Genomic DNA, 25200 nt, shown 5'->3' on the forward strand with positions numbered 1-25200 from the left:
TGATGAATAAACAGCTGAGAAAACAGTCGATCAGTTCTGATTCATTTGTCAGCTCATAACACACTGATATGAGTAAAAATGTTATGATTAGTGACACGGTGGCACACAGGTAACTTCTAACCAGCAACCTCACTGTATAAAACTAATTAAATAGTTTTTTCTTAATATTCTAAAATATTACAAACACGATCAACAGTGAGTGCCCCTGAGGCTTACCTGAATCTGTATAGCCCTGAATGGCTTGTGAGTATTTCTCCAGTGCATCGGCAAACTGTCCATTTTTAAACAGCAGGTTTCCTTCGTTCTTTAGCCGGGCCAGGGGTGGGGGCAGGGCCCCACATGGGGCATCAAGGTTGACAGTTTCTCCAGCATTTCCTCCAACTGGAGTTGCCTTACCGCTGCCGCTCTGATCACCCTGAACCGAAGCTGTCGAGCCTCTCTTGCTTGATCCATTGGCTATCTTTTCCTGCGGGACTTTGTACTTGTCTGAGCTGCCTCTGTTCCTCCTGTGTTCATGGTGGGAGCTGTTGGACTCGGCGTGTGGACCCCCGTCCCCTCTGCCGTGGGGCTTTTTATGAGCGTTTCCCATGTCTCCCCTTTCGACAGGAGTAGCTGATCTCTCCTCCCCTCCCACGGGCTGGCTAGGTTGAACCAGACAAGCTGGAAGGGAGAGGGAGGGAGGGGAGAAGCAGAGGGAGAGAGACAGAGAAGGGGAAGTCACACCCACAGGAAAGAGTCAGCAGTTACATCATAGTGTGGGAGGAGAGGAGCACATGACACGGAGCCACTTCAAACAGGGAGTTCCAGGAAGTAGAGATACCAAACAGTGACTTATGAAAGGGCTGTGTGGGGGTAGGGCAGAAAACACATGCATGCACTGTTCCTTCACCCAGAGAGACAAGAGGGGAATTTCCTCTATCTATAGGACAGCAGACAGAAGGGGATGTGACTAAAGCACTACTATTACCGGCAATGTTGGAGCTTCCTAACATGCTCTGTATAAATCGTGACTGTATTAGAGGGCAAATCCTTCAACTTCTAAATCCAGCACAGCTATAAAGACACAAAAAACTTTCTGCTATAAAGTTAAAATTTAACACCTCATTCAAGTTACATAAATTAGAGTAGCAATAGATTTGAGTCCAGTTAAGTCAGTGGAATGACTTAACTTGTTACTTTTCATTAAATGAGAATATAGATAAAAATATATCTCCAGTAAGGGAAAAATCTCATCTGGGAAATGTGTACCACAGTCTACTGGTTTACCTCATTCACTTCCTGCTAGTCTTGCTAGCTAATATGAAATCAACAGTGAAATAAAAACATGTCAAATAAAGGATCAATGCACACTTTTAACAAAAATCTAAGTTTCCTCTGAACTCATAACTTACCTAAGCTTGACTATAACTGAAAAACGATTTCACTGCATGTTAAATAGAGAGTAAGCAACATTTAAATCAGTTGCGGTTTGATTGATTTTTGGATGCAAATGGGTTATCATAAATGGCCATTAGCGCCGTTATAGTCTCTATGTCTGTGTTTAAGGATATTGATTGTTTTTAGTAGTTCAAACAATCACCAGTTTTATGAGCTTTGTTGTCACTGTCAGTCTGGTTATCCGCCTCTTCTATCTCTTGGATGAGGATTTTTTTGCCCTTGCGTTGCTTCTCTTGTTGGCATTCCTCCATCTTCTTCTCAATTTGAGACAAAAGTTGCTAAAACACAAACAATTCATCCATTAGAACATCTCATGTTTTGTTTGTCACAACTATTCATATCACAATCTATGCTAGATTACTTAGTTGTAGTGACTGGTGTATGTATAACTACAAAAAGGAACATTTTCTTCCCATTTACACCTAAATTATACTCAAATAAATAGAAACAGAAGTTAAACAATGCAATTAAAGGGGACGGGTAAACACAGCACATCCTGAGCTGTTCCACTGATACAGATCTGTTAAAAAAGCCACATCATCTTCTATTTATGGTAATGACATAAATACATGAAAGACTTCCAGTGATAGACTCACTAAATCACTCAACTTTCACAAATACAGTGACACCTAGTGGATGAAAGGTAGACTGGCGCATGATGAACATGCCTCAGTACCATCACCTACAGTTGCAGGGGTGTTCTGTGGCTCTTCCCTGAGCACCGTCCTCAGGTCTTCAGTGGCCATGTGGAAGTTGCCCATATGATTATAAACAACAGCACGACGAAGCAGGGCTAACGGAAAGAAGTGCATTACAATATGTAGCACATACACTAATGCTGCTGTAGCTAAAGTATACCACATCATATAAATACATCTAAAAGTGCAGGTGTATTTATTCTGGAAGCATTATTGTGTTAGAAATTATAGAAATAACATTAACACACCTTTCAGATTGCCCGGTTCTAGCTCGAGCACACTCAGGCAGTCTTTCAGGGCATTGTGCCAGTGCTCGAGCTTGATCTCTGCCTGGGCTCTGTTGTTGTATGCAGCCACAGTTGTTATAATGGAAAGGCTCCTGTAATGGAATAAACAATAAAGCAAACCTCTATTTACAGTGAGATTATTGCACAAACACTTACTACTACAGCTACAATGAAAGATGACAGTCTACTACTTACAATATATACCAAGCAAAATGATAAAAAGCCCTTTAAGAGGTGCTAAGTGCTTTCTGCAATGAATGAGTTGTTTAAAGAACCTGACCTGGAATAGTATGTGACCGCCTCCTCATAATCCTTTGCTCTAAAAGCTTCATTGCCTTTGTCCTTTTCACGATTTGCCAGGAAGAGCTTCTCCTGTTGTGACAGCACTGGATGGATCACAGGGGAAACCTTACATGTTACACAAAAATGCCAACACACCTGATGTACGTTGTATGCTTAATAATTACTGCAAAAGAACACTTTCTATCCACAATAGATTACATGAAGTGTCCACTTGAGTCTTGATTTTAGGATGTCCTGAGTTTATAATTGCAGATGGATCAGTTTTGTCCACATCCTCCTCTATTTTCTCACATTCTTTTTCCACATCGAACCTGGAAAGAAGGTGTAAAATATACACTTAAAGGTCAAGTTTTTAAACTGTGGATCACTGTAATGGAAGCAGTTTAGCTTTAAAGCCCTTTTACAAAGTAAAAAGACTTGGGAAGCTTTTATGCACAGAGAATTCAGCTGCTGCAACAGTGGGGTCTTTCTTCTGAATATAATAGACAAATGTGGAGACAGCATGACTCACTTGTCCCATTCTCGGTAATCACGTGGTAGGGCGCATTTTGAGGGTTTCTTTCTTTCTTGTGGAACTGTTTTCTATCATGAGAAAAAACTCTGTTTGAATATTTGTCTTCTATACATATATGTAACTGGTTATGTACTGTATATGCCTTGATTTTTTTTACCTGGCTCAGAGGAACGAAGCAATTGAAACCTCTTACAGGTGGCATATTTTCTTTCACTAGATCATCAAATACTGACTGGTGTTTCAGGGTTGTTTCAGTCTTTTTGGTTTCTTCTTGCCATCTCTGAGCAAAGTATTTAGAGAAACAGCCATGTGAGAACAAAGTAAACAGGATTTATTTATTTTTTTAAAAGAAAGAAAAAAATGTGTACCATACTTTCAATTCATCCTCAATTTGGTTCCACTCATCTTTAGAGAGGCTGGCTGCTGTGGCTACAGGCATTTCCTTCCTAAGAGCTCGGCTCTTAGGGTCCAGTTTCTCCAGGTGACTCTCACAGAACTTGATCAGGTGAGGATAAATGCCCTCTTCGCCAGACCTTTAACCAAACAAAAAAGAAAAATAAGGAATAGCTTTTTTTGCAATATTTTTCATTCACAATTGCCAGCCTGTATTTTGTTATGACATGCACTATTATCCCTCTGCAACTGATGACAAGTGTTACGTAATCTATTTGCAATATAGCACATACATCTTACCATCTCAGTGGAGAGTGAGTGAAACTTGACATGATGATGAGTTTATAACCTTCATAAAGAAAAACCTCACCAACACTATAAAGGGACTGGACTGACTGATTGCTTTATTTTGAGCATGTAAATATAAATACGATTAAAAAAAGCAGCAAAAGTCCATTGAACACAGGTAAAGGAAGAAAAGGGACAGTGAGTTTCCTCCAACAACACTATATCGCTCAACAGACAGTTACCTCAGTGTTCTCAGGATCTTCTCGAGGTATCTCACATCTTTACATTTTTCAATGTAATCGTAGTCCAGGTGCTCCACAGGAACCTTGCCCCTGTAGTCCACAGTGGTGGAGTGACTCTGAAGGGATAAAACTGCGTCTTCACTCATTTCTGGAAAGAATTTACACAGTCAATGTGTCAAAAAGTGTTCCATAAAAGGGAGACATGGCAGTTCTGCATTATATTTGTATAACTTACCAGCTTTTTAGCTAGCTACCTTAACTTTACTGGTTATTTTAATAGTTCGTCAGAAACAGCTAGGTTCTATAATTAGGGATGTAACATTCGGGAAAGGCAGACTTATCTCTTAAGTGTCTCTTGAGTAATTAATGCAAGATCACATTAATGTTAATAATGTTAAGCAAAACTAGTTTACCTGCTCCCGTTTGGCTGAACGCTCATCGACAATGTGGTGTGTATTGCTATGGTAACCACACACGGACGGAAGGCCGGTAGCGCCGAGAGGAAGCACGTGACACAGCCAACAGAGGGCTCCAAATTTGAAAACGTGGCTGGTGAACATGAGAAAACAGGAACAACAGCGGGGGGACAGCTGAGGCCTGGAACAAAGCCTGAGGAAACAACATCGCCTACAGAGGCCACGGCTTTTTGGAATAGCCCCGTTTTAACTTCAGGTAGGTATTTGTTAAATATTAAGCGCGTTTATTCCCGAAGAAGATTATTTTGTCGAGCTTAAGGTACAGGTGCGTGGAATTCACCGACATTACCTCGTACTGGTTCTAGTTTCAGGAGGCTAACAACGTTATGTTAGTAAACGTGGATGGCAGGCAAAAATGTCAGCCACATTTTTTTTCTTTAATTATAACTCGGTGTTTGACAGGTGTTTTACGAGGCCCACAGTTTTTTTGTTTGTTTGTTTGTTTGTTTTTTAATGGCAATCATTTTTGCATGGCATTTCAGGCTTAACACAGGTGTAACTGATTAGTCATTCACTGTGCCATTCCGGGTCCCCTTCAGTCACATTAACAGGAGGCTATTTCAGCTTTGACGGAGCATCACTGCTTTTAATTCTGGAACCGGTTTTTATCCTGTCATCTCTTGTTAAAATGGCTGCTCTGACCCTCTGAACTAGCATAGAGGGTGAAATTACACTGTAAAATGCGCACGCACGAAACGTCGTCGGGTTTTTGTTTTGTTTTGCTTTTGGATGAATTTTACTAATATCAGTTTTGCGTGTGTTTACCAAATAATTTTGCCTTGTCATATTTCTTCAGACGGAATTAAGTGTGAAAATAACGAGGAGTAAAATGATGTTAAAGGTGGTGTATACTGTCAGTCGGGCTCTGTCGGTGTCTTTTGGCGGTTATGGAGCTCTTTAAAGCGGCATCAGAGAGGGCACGAGACGGGGGGATTTAAATCGGCAGCAGCACGCGCTCTCATAGCAACGCGGATGAAACAGCTGAGAAGGATCAGAGATAAATCAGCTGTCTGTTGCTTTCTGATATACAAACTGCTACTTTTATACACTGAAAACCACCGTAAGATTCGGGAGATAACTTTTATTTTACTGTAAGTCAGTCCAGCATGAGACGCCTTTTAAAAATATAGTTTTTAAAAGTATTTAAGCTAGCGTTGTATGTGTTTACGGTCTCTTTAAGTTCATATTTGCTGTGCTGAAGTAGTTCTGTTTATTATATTCTGTTTCACTCCAGGTGACTTGTAATCCCCTGGAGGCCAGGCTAAGGTTTGTTGGCGCACTCAGGAGGAAGATGCAGTGCACTCCTGAATCTAGTCTTTATCTTGATGGCTCTAAAGGGCAGCACTGCTACGATGACTGCTCTGACAGTGGATACTCAGGTTTTTTCCAGAGCCCACACAGCACCAGTGGAGCTGATTCATGTAGGTCTTTGTCTCCGGTGGAACTGGATGAAACGCCCAAAGAGAACCTCCGGGTTTCTGTCACGCCAAAGAAGATCCGAGAACAAGTCAGATTTTTGGGCAGAGACTCCAGGAAGGTTTCAGCTGTAAGCTGGTGTGAAACTCCTAAAATATGCAAAAGGGATACCTCGCTGCGACAGAGACTTCTACTGTGTAAACCCACTGTAGATGTCAAAAATGACAACACAAGATCACCGTGCACCAGAGGGATTGAATCCCCTGTCAGTGGGTCTGAACCCTATTTGAATACATCATTTGACTCTGTAGACACTGAGATGGGGGCATCAAGCACTTTAAAAGTGGACCAGGACCTGCCACTATCAGGCAGGAAGCGCCGTGTTCTGTTCACACAGGTGAGGACCTCAACTCTTGAAGATGGCAAGCACAACTGTTGTCACCTTCCCAGTTTTGAGAAAGAAGCCTCACTCACAGATCTAGACATGAGTGAACACATTTTTGCATCTGGTCAATGTAATGTCAAGACTCCAGGCTTCAACGAATTCCTGCCCATCTCTAAAGAAAACTCTCAGTCACCACTGGGCAGCATGACAGATAATCTATATAATGGCTCAAGTGTCTTGTGCACACCATCATCTGCACATACACCCAGCTATATCAGGTATGTGTTTTATTGACGAAGAAAATAAAACTTTAAAATATTTAAACACAGATTAACTCCTTTCTGACTTTTAAACAGGTCGTTGAGTGAGGACAGCGGTTTCAGCTCAGTGACTCTTGATAAATCGCAAGACTCCACAGTGGACCATGATGGCTCGTTCCAGGAGCTGCTGCTGTCTGCCTCCAAAGGAAACTCTGAAACTCCAAATCCAACAGAGGGAAGGCGCCGCTCCCGTTTGCAGCGTCAGCACAGGCTCTCTACGCTTAAAGAAGGTGGCTCTCAGTCTGAGGAAGACCCAACGGACAGAAAGCATCAACATCCTTATCAATGTTACAGCCATTCTAAAGAGGATGAGGTTTTTGCTGGGGATATCACCCCTCGCAGTGTCCTCTCTGTTAAATGTGGTAATGCCGTGAGCTCTGATCGCTTGGGCTCAGCAAAAAAAGATTATACCACCCCACAAAGAGTGACTAAAACCAAGGCACAAGACATGACCCCTTGTTCTACAGATTTTGGCAATCCAGATATCACACCACTCAGGATGACTCCAGTTAACCTCTCTCTGACTCCAGCGCTGCAGCTGGTTCAAGCTATGTGTCAGCACCATGCCCAGATGTTGGCTGGTCAAAGTCCAAGCCTGAAAGAGCAGCTGAAGTCTGCAGCAGCACTGACCAAGACCCCAAGCACTCTTCGGACCACTATGCCATTGGCAGGGCTGATTGGCAGGAAGATGGGCCTGGAGAAGGTGGACATACTCACAGAGCTGATGAAGAGGAACCTCAGGCACATCCTGGCTGTTATACTTTGCCAGATGGACTCTGAGAGTGTCTATAGGTGATGTTTCCAAATATACATTTTTATTCACACAATGTTTTACAGCGCATATCATCCATGCTTACTTGCCACAGGTTGCAGCTCCTTTCCCATTTGGTCACTGATTAATAAAATCATGACTACATTTTTAATGGAGTAAAGAATAATTCAGAGTCCTGTAGAATGATCGCAAGGTGATTGACGCTGAGCTGAAACATACATGTTGTTATAACAGTGTTTATGTTGTATAAACGATGCAATTATTAGTAAAATCAGTGGAGTTTAGCTTGCATTACAAACTTGTGTTGTCTAAAAAGTTTAGTGAGCTGAAAATATTTCTCTCATACTTTGTTGTTTTTCACAGGTGCAGCTGTGTTTGCAAAAGCTGGAATCAAATTCTCCAGCAAGACAAGCTAGCTAGCACAATGAGAAGAAGCCACCTGAGTCAAGTGGAGGCTGCTCTTGAGGTAAGAGCCAGGCTATGGCTAAAGGTCTTATAAGCAGGGCTGCACATAAGTGGTCCGCAGGTGTGCATTTGCTGTCAAAATAAAAGACGTGCACCAGATAAGAAGTTGCAACGCGCGTTTGCGTACATAAGATTTTCTGGAGGAGGACACACATTTGTTTAGAACTCTTAAAAATGTTGAAGAAGCAAACTCCTTTAAGAAATTGCTTTGGTGTTCCTCCACCTCCAAAGAAATGTCAGGAGTCCGAACAGCAAAAGAAGCGCGTATTCTCGGAAAAGTGGTTGCAGGAGGTGAGCTGGCTTCAAACAAATGATGAACGCACAGAGATGTGGTGCAGAATATGCCGTGAAAATCCCACTCTAGCGGACAAAAACTGTGCCTTTTTATATGTATGCAAACGCCCATTTCAGCCTCTTATCTTATTCGCTTCCTATTTTGACAGCGAATGCGCACCTGCGGACCACTTATGTGCACCCCTGCTTATAAGAGTGTTTGTTCAGCTCTGTAGCATTTAGCTTTCTGTGTTTTCAGTTAAACACAACATCTCTGCTTTCACAGTCTTTGCTCTGTGGTCATCAGTGCATACGTACATCAAAATGAGTCGGCGTTATCACAATCTCCATCACTGTCACTGAAATGACTCTGAACTTATTTGCTGTCGTCTTATAGCTTGGTGCTGCTGTCCATGTCGCTGATGCAGAGACCAGAGCCATGTTGCTTAAGCGATCAGCTCTGAAGACAGTTCAGGCCCAGTCTAGGACCTCCAGCTACTGCACTCCACAGTCAGGAAGCAGGGCTTTAACGCCACTGCAGCTCAGCGCCTTGCATTCAGACAGCAGCAGCAAACGGGATAAATTTCTGGAGGTAAGTTACAAATCCATTAAACTGCATTTTCTTGAACATGGTACAGTCATGCTTTGAGGCATTTCTCATCAAACATTTATCAAAGTTATTTTAATAACTTCTTTTTCCTCTCAGGTTGCTAAAACCCTCTTCAATGATGAGTGCCTCAAGCCTTGTCCGAGATGTCAGCATCCCGCAAGATGCCATTCAGGCAAAAGAGAGGGAGTGTGCAGCAGAGCTGACTGTGGATTCCAGTTTTGCATGTCATGCTTGTGTACTTCTCACGGCTCTAGAGAATGCGGTAGTCACTCTGCAGGCCGTCGCAGAAAGGACATACTTCCCGGAAGCGCTCAAAGCAAGCACAATGTTAAAAGACTATGAACAAATTATTCCTGCTTCATGAAGTCACTTTAATAATATCTATTTTTTGCAAGTTTATAGATGGCAATAAGCAGCGAGGAAACAGATGTGTAGTACGTGCGGTGTCTGTACTCTTCAATGTTTGTTTGTATTTCTTTACTTATCCCATCCTACCCCTTTCCTTTTTTGATATAGTTCTTACTTGTATATTTTTTTTAAATTATGCACTGAAGGAGGTTTTACCAGCAGATAAAAGGATTTCATTTTACTGTTGTATTTTTCTATGCACTGACTGTACAGCATGTTGGGTTTTTTGTTTTGGAGCTATTGAGATTTTCAGCTTTTACAAACATGTTTTCTAGATCGGTTTTAAAATAAACTTGATATATAGTAAAACCTTTTTTTTTTCTTTCTTCTTTTCTTCCCCTACCCGTGTGCTGCGTCACATTTGTGAGGATTGTGTATGTCGCTGTAACATGTACAAATCAGTCTTTGGTGCCACCTAGTGGTTTGACACTTTCACTGCGAAAGGAGTTTTATTTTAACCCCCCCCCCCCCCCCAAAAAAAAAAAAAAAAAAATATATATATATATATATATATATATATATATATATATATATATATATATATATACACACATACACACCTTAGATACTTAGAACTTTAAAGTAATCTCTGAATTATCTCGAATAAATCGATCCTGGGGTATTAAAGAAGAAACTCTAAATTGCATTAATTTCTCTGGTCCTGTCTGGTTAAACTTTTACTGCCCCCCCGTGTTTTGAAAATGCGTCCACTTCCATAGCAACCTGGACTCACAGTGATTGAGTTTGACTTTCTGAGTAAGCCCGTCTGAAAGTACTGTCTGCCATTTTTATTTTTAAGGAAAGGCATGTGTGGATTCATTTCAACAGGTAAGAGCAGCACTTTAAACACATCTCAGTTTACTCATGTTTTTACAACTAGCGTGTTGGAAATTTGAGTTTTTCTTTCTCTTTGCAAGAGTTTCTCCGCCTTACTGTGGACAGTTTTGTGAGTAAAAGTTTAGATTCCTCATATTTTCCCCAGTCTGTTACAGCTCGGACAGAATGTTTGTTTTTTAAGCGTTTTAATGTTGATCTTCACACAGGAGAGCTCTCTGGCCTCTGATGCTGTACTGGCTCACTTCTTCAATGATTTCCTAAGTGCGCCGGTAATGTAGGCCTGACATAGATATGCAGAACTTTGACATGGCTCAAAGCAGTTTTCTTACCTTCGCATGTTTTTGCCAGTCTTTCCCAGAGGCTTTGCGGTACAACCGGGAGACGGGGCTGTTTGAGATGGCGAGTAGAGCGGCAGAGTTTGTCTCCACAAGAATCCGATCAGCCCTTTACAACAGAAAATCACAGCTTCTTGCTGTTGACCCGTCACTGTTCACCAAAATGCCCCCAATAGACAATCATTACGCTGTCTGTGTAAGTAGCTGCTAGCAAAATGTTTGTGTGTGTTTGTATGGAGGGGTAGAAATCTCTATACTGGATTGAAGAACTTGTCCCTGACATTCACAGTGCCTGGACAGAGAGCGAGGAATGCAGTGGATCAAAAAGGAAAGATTCCCCTTTTTCCTTCAAAGTGATTGTTATCATGAATACAGGTAAAGTGTTAAATCCTGTTGAAACAAATGTTTTAATGCATTTGTTTTGCAGGCAAGTTTCATCTCATTTTTACCTACATTTTCTCTTTACCTATGAAATGTGATTTCTTTGCAGTATCCAGACAGTGTGCTAAGATGCCTTGATGCTGACTTTGCTGTCTCCTTATTTTATGATGAACAAGTAAAGTCTGGGTCTCTTTTTAGTTTAGTTTGCAAGTGTTTTAACTTCTAAAAGAAGTATCGATTTAAGATTGCTACTTTCAGATCTGAGACTAATCTCTTCTCCGTCTTTTAAGAAGCCTAAAGGCTTCAAGAATCTCTGCAGAGAGAGCCATGCTAACTTATAGGCTGCACATAGAAGAAGCAATACAACAGCAGCCATTTACAGGCCATTCTTTTGAATCTTTTGTCTCGTCTCTCTGCCTCACCAGCTGTGGCACATGGCTGTGCCTACCTGAGAGGTTTCTACCTGTTATAAGGGAGTTTTTCCTTTCTACTGCTGCCAAGCACTTTCTCATCTGATTGTGGGGTTTTCTCTGTATTATTGTAGGGTCTTTTTCTTACAATAAAAAGGGCCTTGAGACAACTGATATTGTATTTAAATAAAACTGAATTCAACTGAATTAAAAAAAGAATGTTTTTAAGAAATCTTGCTTGTGTATTTTCCAACTGGCAGTGCCTCCTCTCTCTGTGATTTTCCCCAGACTAGCCAAGTTTCTGCTTCAGTGGGACCCAAACTTGTGTATTCACAGAAGGAAAAGCAGTTCAGTTCGGACCACCCTGTCAGCCCCTCAACTGCGTTCCTTAAAATTAAACACGGGTAATACTAATGTAGTAAATGTCTTGTCCCGCAGTGCAGCAAAACAAAATGTGTTTGTATCCTGTGAGTATAAAAATAAGAACTATGTGTGTCCCATGTTTTTATTTCCTCACATCTCAGGGTTTATGAGCACACGCAATCTTACATGTCTAACATCTCTGCAAAAGGAACAACTTATTCCAAAAAGCAGTGACTCAACCAGATGTTACTCCAGCTGGTCTGAGCCAGAAAGCCTGTGTTCCTTTCCCCCTTTGTCCTCATCAGGTTTCTCCTCTGCTCACCTTCAAAGTGGGAAACCTCAGGAACTTAAGAGCTCACAAACAGAGCTGGGTGTCTGCTCTGGGCTATCATCTGTTAGTAAAGAGAAACACCTAAAAGAGATCAGTAGCCTGGCATCTCATTCTCCCGAACAACACTTGGAGTACCTGGCTGTCCAAGTGACTGAACAGGTGCTTAAAGACACAATGAATGTAACGGATGGTCCGAACCAGGCAGACACTTGGGAGTGCTTCAGCAAGTCAGGAGATCAGGCAAACTGTAGCAGCACAGACAGATCCTGTAAATGTGACCTTAACCGACATCTCAACAGAGGAAGACTGGAGGGGGAGAAAGAGAGAAGTCAACGTGGCAAGAGGGGGTGTGGATGGGATAAGAAGGATCAGGAAGAGGGGAGCAGAGCCACAAACCAGGAAGATGTCCCTTATACTTGTTGCAATGATACAGGTTTCTATGGAAGCTTGGATAAGTTTAGGGAGTTTTTACAAGGAACGTCAGGAGAGAAGCTCCTTAATCTCTGGATGGATATAGAGAGACTGAAGGCTGCACGGGACAAAGAGCGGAAGCACAGGTAAACACACCTGTCTTATTCTGCAGCTCGAAAAGTTCTAAATATTCAAGCAGAATTTATTGTCTTTTGTTAAGTGAAATAAATTTTCAATGTGGTATTGTTTCAGGTATTTGGTTCTCATGAGAAGCTGCTACCTGCTGAGCAGCAGTCAGTTCAGTCTGAATGCGGAGCTGCTCTCCAGACTGGGACTGACTACCTCCCCCTGCTGGACAGAGGACAAACTGCGCTCAGTTCAGACCTGCCTCACTGAGCCTCTGCTCCACTACTGGTGAGATTTGCAGTGTTTATCTTCTAAATGTCAGTGACTGTGTCTAGAATGCATCCATAAAAATGACCTTTACATTTACTCCTGTATTACATTTATTATTTTGTTGTCTTGTATAATTGTTGATTGTGTTCTGTATAAACTGGGTTTTCATATGTTATAATTTTGCATGTGTCTAAATCTTCTAATGAAATTATGCCCCCTCTCTTTTCTGCAGGGTTCCTCGGTTCTGGACATCTCTGTGCCATCAGGAAGACCATAGTAACTCCTCTGATGTGGAGCTGAGGACAGGGTGGTGTTACAGCTCTTCTTTGGGCTCACAGCCTCGCTGTTGCTCAACGTTCTTACGAACTGACAGCAGCTCGCCCCAGTCTTCCCATACTGTCCGTACACAGGTAGGTGTATTGAGATATATGTTACTATGTGCTTATAAGCTTTATGGCAGGAAATCAAGCCCACAAAAGCATCATGAATAAACAACCCAGAGTTTTTATCAGTCAGCAGTAAAAAAGGATTAAAAGATAGATTTTAGTGAAATAAATATGAACATGAGAGTATCGGCCAGCTCTTGTTTATCCATCCATCCATCCATTCGCTTATCCTTTTCAGGGTCGCGGGGGGCGCTGGAGCCTATCCCAGCAGTCATAGGGCGAGAGGCAGGGTACACCCTGGACAGGTCGCCAGTCTGTCGCAGGGCCAACACACAGGGACAGACAACCATTCGCACTCACACATTCACACCTAGTGGCAATTTGGATTATCCAATTAACCTATCCCCACAAGCTGCATGTCTTTGGACGGTGGGAGGAAGCCGGAGTACCCGGAGAGAACCCACGCAAACACGGGGAGAACATGCAAACTCCACACAGAAAGACCCCGGCCTGATGGTGGAATTGAACTCAGGACCTTCTTGCTGTGCGGCAACAGTGCTAACCACCGTGCCACCGTGCTGCCTCATATGCGTGATTCATTTGAAACATACTGAGACCTTTGATGAGCATCTGCAGAGTGTTCACATCTTTAACTCATATCAGTGCAGGTTGAGAAAGTGCATACAGGGATAAAATAGTGTTGGTAAACCACAAAACACGGTCTTTACGAGCGTTCTGTGCCGATGGCCACATCTTGTTTATACTTGTATAAATTGTTCAACTTGGTAGTTTCTCCCTCTAGTCATCCATGCTCCTCCTGCATGCACTCTACACCCTGCTGGGGTCCTCTCCCACTGCCATCTCCTGATTTGTGAACCACTGCAGGAAGTGATTTATCAAACATCTTTTGCAGTCTAAAAACATACAAAACAGAGACAAACGGGAAAACTATTCAAGCTGTGTCTTTGCACGCTAAGGATTCACCTGTTTTGATAGATTTTTGTAGTGACTAAACAATGTACTGTGGGAAAATAATTTTAAAGCCAAAACAAATGAAAATCAACTAGTTTTCACTCCAGCTTTATTTTATATAAACGCTATATTGCATTTAAAGTTTTTGTATTGTATTTCATCAGGTGATGTCCAGCAGAAGTCAACTACAGTGCACCACAATGATGGAAAAGATGCTGCAGGCTCTTTGTGCTGAGTCTCGTGCTGGCTCATACTTCACACACTTCTGCGAACAATCTGGAAACCAGGTACAAACAGCTGCAGATGTTAACGAACTGTTTTAGAGAACATGAGGCAGAAAAAAAAGAAGCTCGAGGTAATTTAAAAGTGGTGCCAAAGAGTTTCTTCAGCTGAGCAGCTAAGACTATTGTTTGCAGTTCTCCACAGTGCTGTGCTGCTGTAGATGATGGCAGGTTGCTTTGTGCTATTTGTTTGTGAAATGCATTGCTGTCATTCTCCTTCATACAATTATGTGTAGCTTGTGTTTTACCCTGTGCCACATAGATTAAGAATCTGGGCTCATGTATGGAAACTGTTTCTTTTTAAAGCTTGACCCAACCACTAACTTGTGCTCTAACCGTTATAAATTCACATTAATGGATTGAAGTACATGTAAATATAAGTCAGCTGACAGGGTTTTTGACATGTTCAACACTGTTTTCCTGTCCCAGCTGTGGGTGAATGCACTTTACTTCTGGACTGACCTGCATTATTACCGTGAGCTCTTCTACCAGGATGGTCTGGACCCTTACAGAGTGCAGAGAGAGGCACAGGTCAGCACACGCAAACACACAAGCTGTTATCACTGTCAGTGTGTATGCACCACACAAAGATATGACACTAATTCATTCAGTTTGATGCTAATGTTGGCTTTTTAGTACAGTTACTGCAGGAAACAAGAAGCACATGCAGTGTTTTTGCATGAAATATGAAATCTTGGGTCTGTATATTTAGGTGTATTTGGTTATATGCCTCTAATAAAAGAATAATAAAATATTGAGAGAGATAAAGAGAGCTCAATTAGAGAGGATGCCAGGAAAAAATCACCAGTTATAATAAGGTAAAGCTGAGGAGATCAGATGTCTTAAATAAGCAGCCAGTAGTTAAAAGGCAATAAAACAGAGGTTGTGTATTAGATTTTCTATTATTCTCCCTTTTACGCATACGCACGCACGCACGCACGCACGCACACACACTCACACTCACCTGCCCTTGTGTACGTGATCTGTTAGCTTGCCACTCCCATTCTCCTCTCTGCTTCTCTTTCAGCCCTCTTCACCCCCTCACACTAAGCGGAGAGATTTAAACTCCCATAAAAACAAGTGAGTCAGACCCCCCCAGCTTTGCGCCAGTCCAGTCACCCAGAACCACCCAGCCTGACTGCAGCTGGCCCAGGGAGGAAAGCAGGCAGTTCTGGTCCAGAATACCTCACAGTGAAACCTATTTTCCTTCAGTTAACCTTTAGTTCACCAGAGCAGTGACATTTAGATGATCTTTCCATAATTCTGAGGCCAAGCGGGGTAACTGACTGACATTTATGTGGTGTGAGGGCAGCAGTGATGAGCGATAGTGAAGACTGTGTGCGAGAGAGCGCAGCGGTGGTGAAGAGAAACGTTTCTGACCTTAATACAGTTTTATGACTCCTTCTTTCCTCGCCTCTTGTCTCCTCTCTTCTCCTCAGTTCCTTTACTCCACATATCTTTTCAGCTCTGCCAGGAGGCGCTTTGGTGTTGATGAGAAGTTGAGAAGGGAGGTGTATGACAGACTGATGCCCCCGTTTGAGGAGCTGTTTGACAGGGTCGAGGAACACGCACTGAACATCCTGGTGGAGGCGTGGACCACGATGGTCAACAGGGACACAGAGTCTTTCCAGCAGGTAACCGCAGCGCTGCATTAGCACACGCTGCTTCATAAACTTCAGTTTATGTGGAGAAACTAGGCTTCCTTGAGTATTTCTGAAGGTTTGATTACACTGAGGCCTAATTAAAGGAGAGATTGCTTTAAACATGGATAAGCATCTGGTTTTTGACAAGCAAGAAAGTGACTTTCCCATGTGTGTGCTAGTGTTTATGTTGCTGTGTTTAGAAATCCAGAAAGATCAAACCGATCAGGCTTGTTAGTTTGAGGGTAAGGTTTCCTAAAGAGCCTTGCGGATTGGATTTAGATAGTTGCAACTCAGAAAGTGTCCATCACACTGTCCACTTTAATTTAAAAGCATAAAAGACGAAGAAATGCAGCGAATTCTCACATTTCAGAACCTTGAAATATGGACACTCAGATGTTTCTGACTGTAAAAATGATTTAAATGATAAATCAGTCGTGAAAATATTTAATGCTTAGTTTTTGTGTGTGTGTGTGTGCAGGTAGCTGTGCAGGAGGAGGTGCGCTCCATTGACAGCTGGGAGTACAGAGAACTGTGCAGCCTGTACGAGGAATCACAGCTGCGACTGGAGCAGGTCAGATCAGCATCCAGCAGTAATAAGATCTATAAAATGCTCGCACTGAGAGTTATTAGGCAGTAAACACACCTGCGAGCGTGAAACGGCTGTGTAAACATAAATGTGAAAATGTATTGCCTAGTAACAATGTTGATTATCTACTGCTATGAGACTGCTTTACTTGGCACAGATGCATTATTTGCAATGATGTCATACCGCTGGTAAAAAAAAAAAAAAAAAAGAACAAATGGTCTTTAGGGTGACTTTCGAACATCTAGGAGGCAGGATGTAGCATGGTTTGCAGGAGAAACATCATTTAGCTTTAAAGCTTTATTTTACTGAGGATTTGTCCTCAGCTTGCATTTTAAAACTGGACCTTCAGTGATGAAGTGCTGGATGAATCTTTGTGTGAATGGGTGAAAATGTCTGGTTGTCTAAAGTGCTTTAAGTGGTCAGTTAGATTCGACACTATCCGTCCCACTGTTTCCATCTTCCTCTCCTCTCGCTGCATCTGTCCTGCAGGGGGAGCAGTGCAGCTCCATGCTATCTGCTTCATCTATTACACCTACACACACTTCTGACTCTTGGTCCAGAGTGTCTCCAAATTACCGTGGTTACCGTTTAGGCTCCTTACTTCGTCACCGCCATGAGATTGGGCACTTCATGTCTTTCCTACAAAATCAGAACGCCAGGTGAACTGCAGATTTTAGACTTTACCTGTAATATTCATAAACAGTTATAATATGAAATATATATGGAAACACCATCCAATGGATTTGCTTTTGTTTAGTATCCATCTGATGTGCTGGCTGGATCTGGAGCAGTATAGGAGGACTCCTCGGCAGCACAAGGCTATCAGGCAGGAGAGATCAGCATGGATTGCTGCCAGATACCTCAACAGGAAGTACTTCTTTGGCCCTGACAGCCCTGCCATGACAGAACAACAGAATGATGTAAGTCAGCCCATCTAAATATTTTAAAACCATGTTAAACGTACTCATGTTGGCTCAGTAGCAACTCCAAAGAATATGAGTTATTGTCAACTTCCTGGGAAAGCCTCACAGAGACAGAGGAAGTAGGAACAGGCCGCCCGTGACATGACTATTCCAAGATGGGATTTGAGCTCCAGCTGAGGATCAGCATCCAGATTTGATAAACAGAGGCTGCTGCAGCTCTCACACAATTCCCCCATCTCCCTCCTCGGGACTCCTGCAGACTTGACGCTGACAGCTCTGACAGCGGGGTGTTGGCAGCGAGTGGGAGATGAGAGAACATGGTTGGAATTAAAAGGAGAAGAAGAGGAGAATGTTTAGATCCAAGAAGACAGAGATGATCAGCTCCAGCAACGAGGACAGTAGGATGAAATCTGTCCTGACGTTTATAGTGGGAGATGAGGTTTCTGGGTTCTAAGATTACTCCACGAGGGTGTGGTGCGTAGTCAGGATGAGTAGATGGGACATGCAGCGGTTGGCGTGGTTTTCTCTTTGGGCCCACAGAGATGTTTGTTTTTCTTACGTGTCACAGGACGCTGGTTCTGATGTGATTTTTTTAGCTGTAATGAGAGAATCTATTAGTGAAATTTGTACAACTGCCACGCAAAAAGGTTGATGTTAGATATTTTTGCCACTATTTTATCTTTTTTCTATTCATTTGTCTCATCCCTGGGTTGCTGCATACATACAGCGGTTGCAGTTAAACAATAGTCTGATGTTGTTCTTGGGTTCAGATAGGCATGCAGCGCACTTGTTGCCATGAATCTTTTGTCTGATTTTTTTTTCTTTAGTCACTTGTCATCCTCATCTCATAAATACCATCAGAATAAATATTTGAACTGAGGATTTGAATTAGAAAGCCAATTCCAGTGGAAGGATCGGGCCTGGCTGCCGTTCTTGCATCTCAGTGTTGGTTCTTGTCTGCGTGAGCAATGTAGAGAGACTGACAGCTTTACTGCTTTGGCCCTTCATTCTTCAGTCACTCAGTCATCCAGTCACAGATTGGCCCCCTTTCATCTGCTCACTCCCACCGCGGTGCCATGACTGGTTCTCATTTCTGAAGCGAGTGTATGCGTGCACGCGTGCCTGTGTGCGTGCAGAATGAGATGAGAGAAACTATAAAGGAGATATAAAAAGAGAGACACGGCCAAATCGATGCATGAAGACAGAAAGCAGAAAGAGGGGAGATGAAGAGAGCAGTGGGTTTGTGGGAATGAAGAAGAGCACAGCAGGAAGCACAAAGGAGAGGAGCTGTCAGTGGGGTTTCCCACTGTGGGCAGTTTTTCTTTCTCCCGTCCACCTCGACCGTCATGTGTTCCTCGTATAGAAATCTATAGACGTGTCCGTTCAGTCTGCTTCAAACACGTGCAGCCATGAGCCGGCACTCCCCCGTGTTCTTTCCTGTGTGTCTGTGTGCAGATTTTGCATTTGGCAGGTGGAATTGAGCGTCTGAAGTTGGAGTGCCTCTCAAACCCAGTCGTCGTGGAGATCCAGGACGTCGTGAGGAATCACATCGAGAAAACATGGCTGCCTCTGTTTCTGTCCACAACAGAGTTCATCGAACGGCAGAAACGCAGACCAGAGGTGGACATACTCTCACACTTTCCTTTACAAAAGACGCCAGTGAATCATCAGCTATTTGACTCATGCAGGTTATACTGAAGGTCCATTACTTGAGAAAAACAATGGTTAGTAACAGTGGAATTTATACACACTGTGAGTGCAAGGGCGAAAGTTAAGTACTGTGATTACATCAATCATAAGCTAAGGACATATTTTTCTATTCTAACTGGAATTTCTCAGGTTGGCTGCTGTGACCTCTGAAGGCATTTGAAAGATATTTTTAGCCCCATTTCTTTTCCTTTTTGCCTTTCACAGGCCGCTGTTGTAACAGAACATGTTCTTAATGATGTAGTTAAAGGTTACATTCATTCCTGGTACGTGTTGTAGTAAAATTAGGTATTTTACAAAAGCATGGCCCGTTTGTCGCTCAGCTTCACCTGGCATCTATTCAGCAAACTGCACAGTCATGGCAGTTTGTGCACGTGCTGCTGATAGCTTTAGTTAACTTTAAAAAGGTTTTAAACTTTAACCCTCTGATGCATAGTGGTCACTGGAGTGGACAGCTACTAAAACGTACATATCTCTTTAATGCATTGGTTTCTATGGTGGAACTGCATATTAGCCTCTAGAGTGCTCTCTGCTGCCATGCTCCATTGAGGTCAATTCAGTGTTCAGTTAGTGCAACTGCAAGTAAATTTCCTCTGAATCAAAGATGGCAGACAAACTGTCACCCCTGCCGACCACTGCTGGCATATCCTGTCAATCCTTCTATGCTAAAAGAGCCCAACAGGTAAAAAAAATATGATGATATGCAGTAACATCTAGGGAAGGATATTATCTGTTTGGAATAAGAAATTGTTATGTCTAATATGTAGAAAACTACGATTAACCATGTGTCCACTGTAGTGGACATCATGCATTACCCACTATATTTTTTTTAACATAAGTCATAAATTGTCTCACTGTTTTTTGGGACTGTTTTGGTTATAAGTAAGCATATAATTGTTACATTTATAAGCTACTCATTTAAAATGTATATTTCTGTGCAGATCAGCTGTAGTTTGAGTTACTATAATAATTATTTTATCATATTTTGTAGACTTCAAATGCAGCAAAGAATAAGGCAGCGTACAGAATAGTCCAGGAAATTCCATCCAGCTCCAGTGATGATGATTTCATTGATGAGTGCAGTGATGATGAGTTCAGTGATAAGTCCAGTGATGATGAGAGTGGCTGCCAGAGCAGAACAGAGACATAGGAACTACGGACAGCCTAGGTGTGATGAACACAGAAGTGTTTGGAGATGCAGAGACTAAGATGTCAGTTTGTGTTTTCTTCCAGCATGCTACTAAGGGCTTGGTAATACTGTCCTGCATCGTTATAGAACTGTGTAGACTCAAAAATGTTTCTCTTGTTGGAGATAGTTTGCCATATTCAGGTGTAGGATTCACAGCTAGGACTGTTGATTGGTTTTGTTATTTACGTCTAAACATTGGGGCCTTATGAGTTGAAAGTTCCAAAAAAATTGCTGAGATGTTTTTCAAAGGATACAAGCAAACAAGTGTTTGTATATTTACAATAGAACACAAGGTAATTAATTTTTATAGTAAATTCACAGTATTTCATGCTAAGTGCCCAGGCGCATGTAGTCCACTGGAGTGGACAAGTTTATAACTTTATAAAAAAACATATTTTTGGGGAAAAAAGAGTTGAACATTTTTTTTCATGTCCTGAGAAGAATAAAAGCACTTAAGAAAAAAATCTTGACCAAGGCTTTCATAATTCATGCATCAGAGGGTTAAGTGCCTTTAATACAAAATAATCTCCAGAGTGAAGTATACAGATTTTGGTGATTCCCTGAACAGCAGGACAAAGTTTGAATACTGGATCGGCTGTAAAGACATTCCATAGGGAAGTATCCTTTGGACTTCAGCGACCTCAGCATGTTGATATTTGCAGTTTCGAGTAAAACACCTGGAAAATTCTCTTAAAGAGACCTCAGGAGTTTAGTTGTACATAAACTCCGTCATGATATATAATATCTGTCGTAAAGTAAATGCAAACTGTTCTCCTGAAGCCTACACTTGAGTGAGAACTGTTCTTCCGTTTTGCTGAATATTTGTTGTAATATCACTTATTGCAAAGCTTACAACATTTCCTAGTTGTCTTGTGTTTATTTGCACACATCCAGCCTTCTAATACGCTTTCATGATGTCACCGAAGTCAGCAGAGCACACTGAGATTAACGATGCTGCAGAGAAGCCTCTTTAACAAAGGTCAGGAGATTTAAGACACTGAATGATTAAAAAGAGTAGAAGTGATTTTGACCCCCTTTGATCTTCTGCTTCAGCTGTACCACGTGCACGTGTTTGATTCCTGGAGTGTAATGGTGCTGAGAGCAAACTGATATAGGAAGTCAGGCACACATTAATGTTACGTGAGCAACCATTATGCGCAATTACCCTGCAGTCACTCTCTCAGGTTGCCTCATCAGGTGGAAACCCATAAACCTGGGATTCTGCTTCATTATGTTATCAAGTTTAGTCACACTGATCCTCTCATTAGGTAATGAGAGGCAGACATAGTTTAGCATTACACCGTGCAGGAGGAGACGAGCGGAAGGTGGAAAAGCTGGTTAAGAGGTGACGAGGAAGACGGCGAGGTCGTCTGAGACGGATGACATCAGGGAACTAAAGAGCTCGCTAGGAGGAGATAGAAGGAAATGCAGACGTGGGGCAGGTTAAAGGTCTAAAAAAAAAGAAAAAAAAGAAGTGCAGGCAGAGCTTTGGTTACAGCCAGCAACAGGGAGCAGTAGAGAGGTCTGAGAAGTGTTCCTAGTTATACTCCCTTTCTGACGTTGGACCTGTTTGCTTGTGTTTGTGTGTGTGGCAGCCACAAGAGGTGGCGGGCAGGCTCTCACAGCACGTCCACCGTCAACGCAGAGCAAGAAAAGAAGCCTGGAAGGTAAGGAGAAATCCTCCAGGGGAAGCTGGATATTTTTTAAATGGATAAAAATAAGGCATTTCCTGGCCTGAAAGCATGTGCGATTTAGTTCATGACTTGGCTTTAAGCACTGGCTTTGTCAGACACCATTTTGGCCTTGGGGTTAGTTTTCTCAAATTGGATCCAGAATAAATAAGATTAAAGCATCATTACTAACCTTCCTTTAATAGTTTTTGGAGTGATTTCCACACAGCTCTGTTCCCGTCCTCTCATCGCAGGACACAGATATAAAACATGTACATTTCACATTAGGAGCAGGATGATTACAGGAAGACGTTTTCATACATGATTGTGACCATCACGTTTATGATCATGATGTCATCACTGGCAAATAACGAGTATCATTATCTCAGTATCTGTGAGCTAAGAGTGGAACTCAGAGGTCAGCCGCTGTACAGGAGAACCCTGTACTGTATCAGGGTAGGTGATGGCGGACGGCGTGTCACAGATAACCCAAGGAATCCTGCGTCATGTGTCCCTGCAGGCCGAGGGCTTGTGGATGAGTTCCACCAAAGAGATCCTGCTGTTCCGACAAACCCTGCTCAACCCTGTCACCTGCCAGCAGTTCCAGGACTTCGTCTACTCGAAGGGAGGCTTCCTGGAGAATGATGTGCTCTTTTGGTTAGAGGTGCAGAGGTACAAGGTAAAATATCTTGTAATATCTATAAGAACAAATGCTTTCTCAGTCTTTTCTCGTCTCCCTCAGCTGTAAACCAGAACCAGGCACCGGTGGATCTTTGAAATGTCTGTTAAAATTTGACTGCTGTTTCTAAATGAACACTTTGCCCTCTCTGCTTAGAAGTCTTTATTAGCCAAACCTACTGTGTTACTGTACATCTGAGCCAATATCTATGATTTGTGAGTCCAACTCTAAAAGCAAGTCAAAAATAATGTAAGAAATGCTTGATGTGCAGTTTGAATATGGAACAAAAAAAGAAGCTAGCCCTAGTTTTCCTATCTCGGTACAAAAATTCCTCAATGATTGCAAACATTTGTGGAACAGTGGGAACACAGAATTGTTCCCATGTTACTTTTCATTCCTCCTTTTCCCTCTTTGCTTTTGAATGCAGGACCTCTGTCATTCCCACAGTGATGATGCCACCATCCAGCAAAAAGTCTCCACAATCATCAGCTGTTTCATCAACTCTTCCATGCCCCCGGCCCTGCAGATAGACATTCCTCCCCAGCAGGCTCAGCACATTCTGGAGAAACGCCACGAGCTGGGCCCTTACATCTTTCGAGAGGCTCAGGTACTCGCGTCGCATGTGCGGGTCGAACATTTACAGACTTTTTTCTCTTGTATGTGTGCTTCAAGCTATTCTTCTCTGCCCGTAGATGTCAGTGTTTGATGAATTACTGAAGTTTTGGCCCGAGTTTCAGGAGCTTATCAGCAGCATCCAAGAGGAGCAACTTATTCCTCTGCTGCAGGAGAAACGAGTCAAGCACAGAGCCAGAGTAAGGAGACAGAGAAGGAGGGAGGAAGAGGAGGAGGAAGAGAAAAACAAAGGAAGGAGGAGAGCCCAGGTGAGGAAATGACAGCGACACAACATAAAAATCTGTGAGGGGAAAAAAAACTTAATCAAAAATCTAACTCTTTGTTCAGGAAGACATGGAGAGTCAAGAGACCAGTGTTACAGAAGAGGATGAGGATGACGAAGATGATGAGGAGGAGGGGGATGATCATGATCGAGATGAAGCAAATGAACCAGAAGAAAGAAGTGAGAAAAAGCAGTCGAGCACACGGAGCAGAGTGTTGTTCACACCCACACAGACGGTGAGGAGCTGCCATGTGTTTGTCGTGCGGGTAAAGCTGAAAATGTGTTTCAAAAAAATGAATTTAAACCAAAATCAACGATATCCTTCTATGTGGGAGCACAAGATGCTAAAATAAAACCCCCTGACAACACAAAGTCCAAACAAGGCCTCGTCAGTCTCGACCACAGACCATAACGGAGAAACTCGATGCTCTAATTTGAACCGTTTTTCTAATCATGTTTGATGCAACTTGATTTCTGGGCATTTGTCTTCAGCTGTCGTGGTCCTACTCCAAGTATATGGCAGGTCTGAAAAGAGAGGAGGTGCTGCTGAGGAGACGGAGTCAGCTGGAAACCACCTTCTCCACGGCCTCAGGTACTTGCGCGCGCGCACACACCGCTTTTTTCTCTGAGCTCAGCTAGGCTCCCATATCCACGGTTTTTGACTGCTACTATTCAGATTAAATGCAGGAAACCATAACAATGAAATGACATTTTGCCTTTTTCCCACAGTAAAATCCAGGCTACATTTTCCAAGGCTTTGATATTACGCGGCAGTTGAAGCCAAAGTACTGTCAAACTGACCTGCTCCACATGTCTGAACTGTCTCATTGGGCAAAAGTTCAGCCAAAACAGCCACTTCAGCCCATCCATTAATTATCAATGTTCTGTGAACGAGTCAGTTCCAGGCCATATTGAATGAGGATACATGGAAATGAAGCATAGTGCAAATGGTGTTTTAATGGGATGGTATAGAGGAGCGATGCTGTTAGGATCACAGATGGAGATCATCACTGATGTCTGCGGCAGCTACACGTGTGACAGAGTCCACACGAGTGCTAAACATAATGTCTTTAACAGATAAATAGCCCTTCTTATTCTTAATGACTGCTGTTTTTACCGCGTCTTCCTCCCCCTGCCAGAGTCCTCTTCTAACCGTAGCATTAAGTCAGCGAGCAGCGAGCAGAGCTACCGGCAGCCCTCACAGCGCTCCTCCAGAACAAACAGCAAACAGTGTAACAGATACAACCGTGAGTGGACATATTGTAGAAACACTCTCTCAGCAGCCGTTTTGTCTTAGACAGGACAGGCTGGGCTTTATTTTATTATTATTTTTTAAACTGCAGGAGGTGTTAGAGCCTGAAGTGAAACCAGAGTGTGAGGAGTGACTCCATGCAGCGTGACTTTAACAGGGGAAGGTGACCGACGCCGTCATCGGAGCGCCAGCGCTGAAAACCGAGAGCTCAGAGGCTACTGATGTCAGAGTGTGTGACAAACACCACGCTGTGAAACGCAAATCTC

At 42.6% G+C, this 25200-nt stretch overlaps 3 protein-coding genes across 5 annotated transcripts in view; 2 read left to right on the top strand and 1 right to left on the bottom strand.

Moving 5' to 3' along the window:
• Positions 1-4722, bottom strand: part of spag1b (sperm associated antigen 1b) — a gene marked incomplete at its 5' end in the record, with an annotated part of 16030 nt that extends 11308 nt beyond the window's left edge. The window contains 11 exons of one of the 2 annotated variants that reach the window (XM_080895643.1): positions 217-660; positions 1580-1715; positions 2124-2230; positions 2384-2514; positions 2703-2808; positions 2924-3036; positions 3237-3307; positions 3397-3519; positions 3613-3772; positions 4163-4278; positions 4576-4722. In XM_080895643.1, the coding sequence (XP_080751769.1) occupies positions 217-660; positions 1580-1715; positions 2124-2230; positions 2384-2514; positions 2703-2808; positions 2924-3036; positions 3237-3307; positions 3397-3519; positions 3613-3772; positions 4163-4278; positions 4576-4722 (1654 nt within the window). Of the gene's footprint in view, positions 1-216; positions 661-1579; positions 1716-2123; positions 2231-2383; positions 2515-2702; positions 2809-2923; positions 3037-3236; positions 3308-3396; positions 3520-3612; positions 3773-4162; positions 4311-4575 lie in introns of both variants that reach the window. The other variant, XM_080895644.1, reaches the window with a different exon arrangement.
• Positions 4698-9614, top strand: fbxo43 (F-box protein 43). Its single transcript, XM_080895646.1, has 6 exons — positions 4698-4834; positions 5873-6717; positions 6796-7551; positions 7895-7997; positions 8667-8861; positions 8976-9614. Exons 2-6 carry the CDS (start codon positions 5930-5932, stop codon positions 9219-9221), a joined length of 2088 nt encoding a protein of 695 aa, XP_080751772.1. The 5' UTR covers positions 4698-4834; positions 5873-5929; the 3' UTR covers positions 9222-9614.
• Positions 9615-9968: 354 nt separating this feature from the next.
• Positions 9969-25166, top strand: rgs22 (regulator of G protein signaling 22). 2 transcript variants are annotated; one of them, XM_080895825.1, is made up of 24 exons: positions 9971-10115; positions 10205-10233; positions 10331-10393; positions 10473-10655; positions 10749-10834; positions 11539-11654; positions 11775-12501; positions 12608-12769; positions 12984-13161; positions 14274-14396; positions 14820-14921; positions 15830-16024; positions 16512-16604; positions 17109-17278; positions 17377-17539; positions 18998-19162; positions 22034-22105; positions 22629-22787; positions 23215-23394; positions 23480-23668; positions 23748-23918; positions 24175-24274; positions 24822-24929; positions 25026-25166. In XM_080895825.1, the coding sequence occupies exons 1-24, from the start codon at positions 10094-10096 to the stop codon at positions 25040-25042; spliced, it is 3573 nt and encodes a 1190-aa protein (XP_080751951.1). In that variant the 5' UTR covers positions 9971-10093; the 3' UTR covers positions 25043-25166. The 2 variants fall into 2 exon arrangements, with proteins under 2 accessions (XP_080751950.1, XP_080751951.1); XM_080895824.1 differs by having other exon boundaries at positions 9969-10115; positions 24822-25068.
• The last annotated feature ends 34 nt before the right edge of the window (positions 25167-25200 follow it).

Source organism: Rhamphochromis sp. 'chilingali' (genome assembly GCF_963969265.1).
Source record: "Rhamphochromis sp. 'chilingali' genome assembly, chromosome: 11".
In the NCBI taxonomy this organism is placed as follows: domain Eukaryota; kingdom Metazoa; phylum Chordata; class Actinopteri; order Cichliformes; family Cichlidae; genus Rhamphochromis; species Rhamphochromis sp. 'chilingali'.

Coding starts and splice junctions, on each gene's coding strand:
- fbxo43 (XM_080895646.1), top strand. CDS start 5,930: ATGCAGTGCACTCCTGAATCTAGTCTTTATCTTGATGGCTCTAAAGGG. Junction 7,552..7,894: donor GACTCTGAGAGTGTCTATAG/GTGATGTTTCCA, acceptor TGTTTTTCACAG/GTGCAGCTGTGTTTGCAAAA. Junction 8,862..8,975: donor AACGGGATAAATTTCTGGAG/GTAAGTTACAAA, acceptor TTTTCCTCTCAG/GTTGCTAAAACCCTCTTCAA.
- rgs22 (XM_080895824.1), top strand. CDS start 10,094: ATGTGTGGATTCATTTCAACAG. Junction 17,540..18,997: donor TGACAGAACAACAGAATGAT/GTAAGTCAGCCC, acceptor GTCTGTGTGCAG/ATTTTGCATTTGGCAGGTGG. Junction 24,275..24,821: donor CACCTTCTCCACGGCCTCAG/GTACTTGCGCGC, acceptor TCCCCCTGCCAG/AGTCCTCTTCTAACCGTAGC.